At 37.2% G+C, this 10,574-nt stretch overlaps 1 protein-coding gene across 2 annotated transcripts; it reads left to right on the top strand.

The window, feature by feature from the left end:
- Positions 1–3,061: 3,061 nt before the first annotated feature.
- Positions 3,062–8,653, top strand: LOC106945628 (peptidase M20 domain-containing protein 2). 2 transcript variants are annotated; one of them, XM_015029441.1, is made up of 7 exons: positions 3,062–3,652; positions 4,989–5,137; positions 5,208–5,350; positions 6,272–6,426; positions 6,995–7,125; positions 7,260–7,367; positions 8,366–8,452. In XM_015029441.1, exons 1-6 carry the CDS (start codon positions 3,257–3,259, stop codon positions 7,327–7,329), a joined length of 1,044 nt encoding a protein of 347 aa, XP_014884927.1. In that variant the 5' UTR covers positions 3,062–3,256; the 3' UTR covers positions 7,330–7,367; positions 8,366–8,452. The 2 variants fall into 2 exon arrangements, with proteins under 2 accessions (XP_014884927.1, XP_014884926.1); XM_015029440.1 differs by having other exon boundaries at positions 3,067–3,652; positions 6,995–7,121; positions 8,366–8,653.
- The last annotated feature ends 1,921 nt before the right edge of the window (positions 8,654–10,574 follow it).

Here is a 10,574-nt window from a genome sequence, read left to right as displayed (position 1 = left end):
GCAAGCAGCCCTGCTGATCATGGCTTGTCTGCAGGTTGAAAGACTGCTTGTCCTCCCACCGTTCCCAGTCTGCCAACAAAGGCTGATGTTATTGGGTCAGACGCTTTTCTTTTGCCAAACAGAGAAAGAAATGGAGGTAAACCCAGAAGGAAACCAAGAAAACAAAATGAACAAAACATCCGAATATTGTCAATTTCCTGCCAAAACAGAAATAAACCTTCAACCCACATAAAGATGTAGGGCTAAAGAAAATTACTTTCCTATTTATTGCAAACAAATTCAAAATGAACAGTTTCCAGAAAATAAACAGAATATTCATTTAGCTTAATGAAATTGAAATGCATAAGCTGCTGCAGCTGTAAAATTAGGAAAACTGATTTATTTTTTCATACTGTAACATCTGAGAGGAAGAAGTGAAGCTAAACCCGATCATGCAAACACAACAAACATAAAGCAAATATTGCAGCGTGTAATTTCACCTCCAAACCGAGGTGTAAATGTATTACCGCTTGGTGAACGCAGAGGCAGAGAGCGTGCACTGATGTGACGATAATGACAGAAGAGGGACTGTCACACACACACACACACACACACACACACGCACACACACACACACACACACACACACACACACACACACAGAGACTCTCTCTCTCCCTCGGGGGATTTGCTCGCCCCGCTGAGTGGCTCAGTTTGCAATATGAAGCACAACAGGCAGGATTTCTGTTGGGACTCTTCACGCTACGCATCTCATTTGAAAGTGATGCAGACAGGATGATGTCACTTCCCTCCACAGGGCTTGAATTTCATGTATAAAAATCAAGTTCCTCAAAAACAATACTGAGGTTTTGAAGCAACAAAAAGTAAAACATTGTATGACACACTGCAAAAACACAAATCTTTCAGAGTGTTTTTGGGTTAGTTTATTAGTACACTTGAAATAAGACAAACTAAGTTACAAGTAACTTTTGAACAAGATTTAGGAGCTTGTTTTAAGTCAATAATTCATTAATATTGATGAAAAAGTTCTAGTTCACAGGCAAATTATAGTATGGAAAAAATGTCTTTCCATAAATCGTGAAAAAGGAGTAAAATATATGTGATTAAAGTAATTTTTAAAAAAATTCAAGAAGCAAACTTTCAACTTTTCAAATTCAGAGGTTTCTGAGTTTTGTCTAGAAAATTTCTGAGATTAATCTAAAAATTACTGATTTTTGTCCAAGCATATTTTTGACGTTTCAAACTCAGATATTTCCAAGTTTTTTGTTGAAAAATGTAGATTTTTTTTCTTTTTTTTTTGACAAAAATGTACTGCGCCGTAAGTTAATTTATTTGACGTAAATCCCTCCGCGTAACATGTGAAATCAAACACATGCTCCCGCAGCAGAGGCCGGGTCAGCGGGGTGACGCGTGGGTCGGTCCGTCCGTCACCAAACTGAAACAAAATGGCGGCGCCACCGGCGGGGCGTGGACGAGGCTGACAGGCGGCCGTGGCAGTGTCATCCTGCGACACGTCTCCTCTTGTGACTGACAGCCGATCCCAATTAACCTCAGACAGAAAAACACACACAAGTACACCTGCTCTCCGTGTCACACACGCTGGTGAGACACTGATGTTATGATTAATCGCACTAAACGATTACTGAAATAATCATCTAATTTAGTAATCAATTATCTAAATGAATCATAGACCCATTTGCTGAAACATCAGAGCTGTAATTAAGACAAAACTTTACAAAAATATTCACATTTTGCATCTAAGATTAACAAAAACTTCTTTATTCTACCTGAAACTCTTCAAGTCATAGTTTTAGCTTCACCTGCTTCATATTCTGTTGAAAAAAATAATTATAATAATAATAATAATAATAAAAAAAACTCATATTAAGCATCTTTGCTTTCTAATTGGTTAATCCAAAAATTATCATCAGATTTTGTTGCATTTTAGGTAAGAAAACATTTTTCCAACCCTTATTTGTCTTAGTTAAAACTCAATTAAATTAGTTATTTGCATTTATTTGTATATTTCTATAATAATAATAATAATAATAATAATAAGTCTTAAAAAAAAGTTTGAATTTTCAAATTTTTATTCAGTTGATCGATTCATTGTCAGGATATTTGATTAATCAATAACTGAAGTAGTCCTTAATTGCATTTGTAAATAAATTAGACCTCTGACACGAATTCCCATTTAAAATTATTCATTTTATTCCCCACAACAGGAAAAATGTGACTCTGGCTCCCTCTAGCGACGATATGGGCGCAAAACGAAATGACTTTAATTGGCAGGCCTATTTTGTTTAACAGACCAAAACAAAAATAATTTCAATTTAATAATAAAATATACTTGTCTTATAATCTAAATAAAATACAGAAGAGTCCCTCTTTGAGTAATTTAATCTGAATATAAATTCATCTGTTCTGTTTCTGGCCTCAGAACATTAATGAACAAACACAGAACCCATGAAACAAACATTATATGTTGGTGATTTGCTTCTGTGAGCGTCTAGATATTATCGTTTTCTATTCTGTAATAATGTGAATAAGCTGCATTTCGTTTGAGAAGAGTGTGGTTCCGGCCAGTAGATGGCAGAGTTTACACATCTTGTTTTAAAAAGTTATCATGTAGTGCCCTGAAAAGCTACGGAGCATTACTTCTCCCATTTGTCACCCTATTATCACTTCATTAAAAAAAAAAAATACTGGTCGAATTTCTAGTAGGAATATCTTAGTACATTGAAATAAGATAAAACTGATTAAAACTAATTTTTAAGCAAAAAATGTGAAACATAAAATAAGCTGATGGCTTATGATTTCTAAATATTGATTTTAAAAAGTACTAATTACATTGCCATATTATTTCACTTATGGCATTGAATAAGGTTTTTTTATACGTTAAATATTCTGCCAATTGAATATCTAACATTAATATTAAGGAATTATTGACTTAAAACAAGCTGCTGAACATTTACTTATAAGTTCCTTTTATCTTATCTGAGATGTAGAAAGATATTTGCACTAGAAACTAGACTAAAAATACTTGGTAGGATTTTGTGTTTTTGCAGTGTTCCCATGTAATTTACTGCTAATCAAATTTAGGTCAACCGGAACTACTTCCGGTCAGAGGCTCCGCCCACTTTGAGACGTTAATGAATCTTTATTGACCAGAATGAACTTCTTGAGTGTTTCTCAGAGTAATGTAGGAATAAAATAAAACTCTGGCTCTGTTTGGACCTCCGGCGGTGCTGTGGGAATGGCGAACCGGCACCAGATGAAAGAAGCCCTCCAGCAGCGCATAGAGTCATTGAAACAGCAACTCCACAGTCTGAGTCGGGACATCTGGACCCGACCGGAAGTCGCTGGCGAGGAGGTGAACGCTCACGACGCGCTGGTCCGGTTCTTCTCCGAGCAGGACCGGGCATGGACGGTCCAAAGTCACTACGAGCTGCCGACCGCGTTCCGGGCCAGCTGGGATTCGGTCGGTACCGCCGGGAAACCCCGGCGGCTGAACGTGGGTTTCCTGTGCGAGTATGACGCGCTGCCGGAAATTGGGCACGCGTGCGGCCACAACCTAATAGCAGAAGTGGGAGCTGCGGCTGCTGTGGGGCTGAAAGCGGCGGTGGAGACCCAGCCGGAGCTCCCAGTGCAGGTAACGGTCCCTCACTGGGTTATACTGGTCTCACTGGGAGGAAGAGCAAAGTCTCAGAGGCACAAGTCAAGGCACTGCTAGTATAGATAAATACCCCCCTTGCCAAGCTAGCTAATTAGTAAAAATTACGCCAGACGACTGTAGAATATCAAAAGTACCAAAAGTCAGTAAGTCCTTTATGATGTTTTACATATAGATACCTTCCTAAAGAAATGTCCTGTGTCATTTTTCACCAAAAGCAATTTATTTATTTATTTATTTATCTGGTTAAACACACTCAGAAATTTCTTTGTTTTTCTTAGAACATTTCAGAAAGTTTTTTGATGGAAATTTACTCCTATTTTTTTCTTTCTACGATCTCCCTAATATGATGTTCACCATCTCAATGATCAATAAACTTTAATTTTGCAAAGGAAACTTAGCATTGGAACAGGAAGATCTATCTATCTATCTAGAGCAGGGGTGCCCAAAGTCGGTCCTCAAGGGCCGGCATCCTGCATGTTTTGGTTCTCTCCCTGGTTTCACGCACCTGGATCAAGTAATGGCTCATTAGAAGGCCTAAGAGGAACATTGACAAGCTGAAAAGGTTGTTACTATCACCAGGGAGTGAACTTAAACGTGCAGGATGCCGGGCCTCCAGGACCGACTTTGGGCACCCCTGATCTAGAGAGACAGACTTGTGGCACTTTTGTACTTCCATACAAGGAAAAAAATCTCTAATTCTTAAGCCATGAAGTACCTCTGACCTTCTTCTTTAAGCTTTTGTTTTATATACAATTCTTCTATGTCTCCTCCATTACATCATCTTGTTTGTGAAAACTTTATTTTGATCAAATATATAAGTAATCATTTCTGTTTACTGGTTGAGCTGGTAGTTTGAAGAATGATGTAAGCAGAAGCTTGGTTGGAGAAACTTTTCTAAAGATGAAAACAGTCTGAAACTCTGCTTTCATGATGATAAAGATGCATACAGTCTCATAATGTTGTTTTTATTTTAAAGAAGAGCTCCAGCTCGACTTTACCAGTCGAGCTCCGCTGGGGTTGCTAGGTAACACAGCAGTGCCTGTTAATTTATGATGTTCTGGAAGTTTTTCAAATGGCTAATTTTTCAAACACCAAAAATCTTTAACTTACTGCCAAGAAACGGTTGGGTGGGTTTTTTTTAAACACTTGGGCTTATAAGTAGTTGAGACCCAAATGGAAGGTCAAAAATATGTAAAATGTAAATTTTGCCTAGTAGATCCCTTTAGGCCAATTGACTTATGTGGATCATGGATCATGACTGGCACATAGAAGCTGATATTTACGTCAGGCTACTGAACCCTTTTAATCCCAGATAACCGTTCTGGGAACACCCGCAGAGGAGGCGATTGGAGGAAAGATCGACCTGATCCAAGCCGGGGCTTTCGCTGACGTGGATCTCATCTTTATGGCTCATCCGGCTCAGCAGGATGCCTCCTTCCTTCCCACCGTCACAATCGCTGAGTGAGCTCTTTTCCTTTCTTCCCTTTCTCCCTTAAAATAAAAACCTAAACTAACCATGTTGATGTCACAGGGTGTCAGTGAAGTACCACGGGAAGGCGTCTCATGCGTCTGCGTATCCGTGGGAAGGGGTGAACGCTCTGGATGCTGCTGTGCTAGCTTATAGCAACCTCTCTGCGCTCAGACAGCAGCTGAAGCCTGAGTGGAAACTTCATGGTGAGGGAAAAAATGTTAACAGCTATATTTCAGTTTATTTAGCCTGCTATAGAGAGAAAAACGTGGGTGTTCATTTTTCAAAGCCATATTTTTACCATGTTATCCATTAATTTATAAATTTATAACTACTCAGTGAAATCCAGAAAACACTTGCTGCATTTTTATTAAGAAATGCTCGCAAAATTTTGTTGATATTCCACTAATGTTAAAAAACAACATTTTACAACTGCAATGTTTCCTTCAAATAAGAAATACAAAACCACACATGAATACATTTGTCCATACAATTAGGCATTAAAAAACATGATGTGCCATCATCCTCCTCCCACTTCCTGTCATCTTCTTTGTCATTTCCACCAGTAGCAACATTCTGCTGTTGGTCATGTGACTTGTAATGCAAAAAAAGTGTTTCCCAATGCAGTTTTGCGAATTATGTAAATTTTTGTTTGTGTTTTTAGCCACATTAAATTGGTTTATTTTGCAAAATTGAAACATTATTTTCACATCATATGCGTCACATGATCAACAAGATGTTTTTTGGAAAACATGAGATTTTTTCCGAAATGTTTCTATTAAGTGTTTATTTTTGTGATTCCAATTTCTTTGTTGATAAAACAGTAGTTGCATTTCCATCGAGCAAATTGGAATTACGAAAATAAATTTGCGTAATGGAAATGCGGCAATTTCGGGAAAAAAATAATAAAAAAAATTTTTTTATTTTTTTTTTTAATTGGTACGTTTTCATTAAACAAATTTAATTTTGTAATTCCTTGCTGCACAATTATATGGTCAATGGAAACGTCACTAGTTTAAAACATTTAACTATGTGCGCCAAGTGTAAACCTTGCATATAAAAAGAAAATGGACGCTCTCTTTTCTATCCTCCATTTTTCTTTGTCTTTTTGTTTTCCTTCCTAACAGGCATCATCAAACACGGAGGGGTGAAGCCCAACATCATCCCTGCCTACTCTGAGTTGGAGTTTTATCTACGAACCCCGCGGCTCAGTGATCTTTGGGAGCTGAAGGCCAAAGCCGAGGCGTGCTTCAGAGCTGCGGCTCTGGCCACAGGCTGCCAGGTGAGCTGTTGTCCATGACTCACCTGTCGTCTAGCATCATCTTTTTTATCTCATTGCTGTAATTATGCTCCAGAATGTTTGTCGCTGTTGCATAACTGCTACCTTTGAGCTATAAGTCTCCTCAGTCTGCAGCTGATCTAAACAGGCTCTAGTTTCAGGAAACACACAAACAGAACAGCTTGAATATGATCTTAACCTACATGAGAGCCTGGACATTTTTTATTACATTTTAAAAACTTTGGCTGCGCTAAAGGGGAAGAGTAATGCCAAAATTCACATTATTCATGTTTTTACATTTTCATTTGGGTCTCAACTGTTTCTAAAAACAACCTAAGTGCTTAAAAAGAAACACTCAGATGTCTTCTTTTGGCAATAAGTTAATGTTTTTTGGTGTCTGGAAAATGATCTGTTTCAAAAACCTATATAAACTTTACTCGTGAAATTGGAACCATATGGTAACACAACAATCAAACAATGAGGATTATTATTTTCATTCTTAAAGTAAACTTGCCAATTCTTATAGATCTTAAATTTTAAACACTGTGACTGCTCTCTTTGGTCCCTGTAGGTGGAGATAATCTACCCGGCCCATACTTACTCCAACATTCTGCCTAATGAAACTCTGGGAACCCTGTATAAAGGCAACGGAGAAGCTTTGGGCATGGTGTTTCCTGAGCATCCAGCCAGCTTCTCTGGTTGGTAAATATTTAATCTTTATAAAAACATCGTCCTCTCTGTCTGTTTTGCAGTGCTAACATTTAGCAGCAGGTCTTGTTTACAGGATTGTTTTGACACAGAGTCATTATCACAATGAATTTCTAATTATCCGGCAGGTTCCACAGACTTTGGCAACGTTTCATTCATAGTGCCTGGGATCCATCCGTTCTTCCACATCGGCACTGACGCATTAAACCACACAGAGAAATACGCCGAAGCAGCAGGTACAGCAAAATTATTATATTATAGTTAGCTAAAACTAGCAAAAACATTTTTAACTGAAGTAAATAAAAATTGTAACTAATGGAGAAAAATACAACTGGAAGTATAATGAATGTTTATAAAGCTAACAGTATAAGATCCTCCGATCTCATACTGTTACCTACCTACTGAGCACGAAGAGTTAAATCCATGGACGCATAAAATCAATGTTTAAACGGATTTGTAAAGGACATACAAACTCTTCAGGTGAATAACAAAGTCCTGGTGACTGGCAGAGTAAGGACATGTAGCAAGATACATGTATGCTACATGTCCAAAAACTACACTAGCTAAGCTAACTTTGCTAGCTAGGCAGTAAGTACTGCAGTATATATCACTGATATTTATCTTAGTATTACACAGAGGTGGATAGAGTACTTAAAAATTGTAACAATAAGTTGTAACTTTATAAGTTAAATATGAACAAGGTGAGAGCTAGTTCTAAGCTTGTGGCTTGTTTATTGTTGTCATAGTAACTCCATATCAACTGCCTACCAAGATGGCCGACAGTTACAAAGTTCACTGAAGTGTGACGTCACATGAGAAATGTGTGTTAGCCTTTCGAACTGATGTTAAATTTACCCCCACCCAACACAAGCAGTTTATGTCAGCTGTTGGCAAATTACGGCGCTCCATACGGCGCCTACGCTAATCCACAAAATGGCCACCGCAAAGTTTGGCAGAAAAAATCCAGTCAGTTGGTTGTTCAGCAAAAATTGAATCTATTTTTGAAAATAAATTAAAAAACCTAGAACTACTACTGTAGCTAATAAAAACTAAACAATATTTAACTAATAATACTAGTATGTTTGCTATTTTTTATTAACTAGCAAAAACTAACTGAATTAGACAAAAGTCATAACTAAATAAAACTATTGGTTTCTGGCTATAAAGATGAGGATCCCTTCCATGTCATGTGGTGATTTCTATTTTTAGCGTTTTCTTTTCCTTCCTGCGCCAGGAGCCGAGAAGGCCCAGTTGTACGCCCTGCGGGCGGCCAAGGCTCTGGCTATGACAGCTGTGGATGTGCTGTGCTGCCCGGATCTGCTGCAGCGCGTCAGGGACGACTTCAGGCTGGCCACACTGAGGGAGGAGACGTGACCAGAGGGCAGAAACAACAACTCGCATTGAGACACACAAACTCCCCGAACTCGGCTGGACGGTTTCACTGCTAAAACAAGAAATTAATGGCACTTTGAAACAAATTTCTATGTATTTTACATGATAAACCAACACAAGTGGTGTAAAGAAGGGAAGCAGAAAGAAAATTAATTATGATTATGAATTCCTTTTCTTTTACAAATAAAAAAGGAAAAGTGTGGTGTGCACAGTTTACTAAAGCTCAGTAGCGCTGCAAAAACACAAAATCTTACCAAGTATTTCTAGTTCTTGCGGAGATATCTTAGTGCAGTTGAAATAAGACAAAACTAACTTGCAAGTAACTTTTCAGCAATATAAGAGCTTGTTTTAAGCCGATAATCCTTTAATATTGATTTAAAAAGTTGATTTATAAAGACAATTTTCCCTGGTGAAAGTAAAATAATCTGCTTGAGAAGCTAATACTTTACTACTGATCAAGCTCCTGTTGTGCTGTAAAGTTAAAGTACTTTTGTTTTATTTCGAGTGGGATAAGATGTTTACACTAGATATCAGACAAAACACACTTGGGATCTGTGTTTTTTGCAGTGAAAACATCTGTTTACACAGTGAATCTTTACGGATGTCAAGTGTTACAGTGGAGATTATAAACCAAAAATACTTGGTAAGATTTTGCCGTTGTTCCGTCTTTGTCTCTTTTACAGCATAATATTCCAGTTTTTAAACTCTCTCTTCTTCAGCAGCTTTTATGTGATAAAGAGTCGGATATTTCCCCTGAGGCTGCTTGGAGATGAAATGCAGAGACGAAGGAAAACGCTCAAAGCTGAATCTCTTTCACAGGTGAGCAGGAACTCCCGATGTGTCCTCAAATGAATGTTAATACTGCAATGTGCCTCCCTAACTGCAGGGGGTGCTTCACTTTGAACTTTTTTTTTAATTTGGTGTTGGACCAAACTGGGGTTTATGCAATTTACATGCCGACATTCTGTCATTTAGATCTTAGTGATGTTTTCATGACTGACAGCTAAAGTGGCAGAATACTGGGAATTTATGCAAGTAAAAGCAGCATCAGTTCAAAGGCATGAGTTGGGGGCACAAATTCTAGTTTGTTCGACATTTTTTAAATCCACAAAGCCAAAATTTCAAGTTCTAATAAATGACCAGCATTTTATAGCTCCAAAAACAAACTCCTGGTACTTTTGGTTTGATATTTCATCACTTTTTTGATCAGAATTGGTGGAATTTGTTGCACAAACTCAAATTTTAATCTATTTTCAACAGAACTGAATTCCAGAAACTTAAATGTTGGCCTGCTTTGTATATTAAAAAACTACTTGTATGTATAATTTGGATTATTACTGTTGGAGCATCCAGCTGCACCAAAATCATAACAATTCAAACCCAAACTGTCACTTCTGATGATCCCAAATTGATCGGGTTCTTCCAGAAAATACAAAGAACATTAATTTAGCTGTCAAACATGGTGGTGGCAGCATCATTCTGATCATTCAAGTGATGCTGCTAAATCGCTCAAATTAGGTCCAAAACCTGCTTTAACTTTCTCACAAGTAAAAAACAAGATGGATGTGTAATTAAAAAAATCTTAATGTTTGATGCAAAATCATTCAAACCCAGAAAAAGAAATGTTTGAATAAATAAGTATGAGCTCAAAATTAAAGTTATTCCAGTTTTGTAAATGTTTTGCTTCAGTTTTCACTCTTAATTTTTTCTAATTTCTTTCTTTTATTGAGGTTAAAAATAATCACAGCCATGCATGTCAAAGCTCTTCGTCATTCTTATATTGCATGCAAGAGGGAATTTACATTAGCTGTGACAAATTCAGCACAAACAATTTTCACATTTTTAAGAAAATAAAACAATTCTCCTCAATCTTTAATTTACCTCAATCAAAGTACGTTTGGTCGTTTTACAAATTAAATATCTACAGAAGAAGATTAGGGTGAGTAAAATAAAATAAAAGATTTCTGAATTTTTCTCAAAATTCTGATTTTTTTTTCTAAGAATTCTGTTTCCTCAGAATTCACCTTTTTTTCTTATAATAAACATTTTTT

The sequence above is a fragment of the Poecilia latipinna genome, unplaced genomic scaffold (assembly GCF_001443285.1).
Source record: "Poecilia latipinna isolate Pla-1442-1.1 unplaced genomic scaffold, P_latipinna-1.0 Scaffold153, whole genome shotgun sequence".
NCBI classification, from domain to species: domain Eukaryota; kingdom Metazoa; phylum Chordata; class Actinopteri; order Cyprinodontiformes; family Poeciliidae; genus Poecilia; species Poecilia latipinna.
The sequence above is the reverse complement of the archived record's forward strand: the minus strand, read 5'-3'. Positions and strand labels throughout refer to the sequence as shown.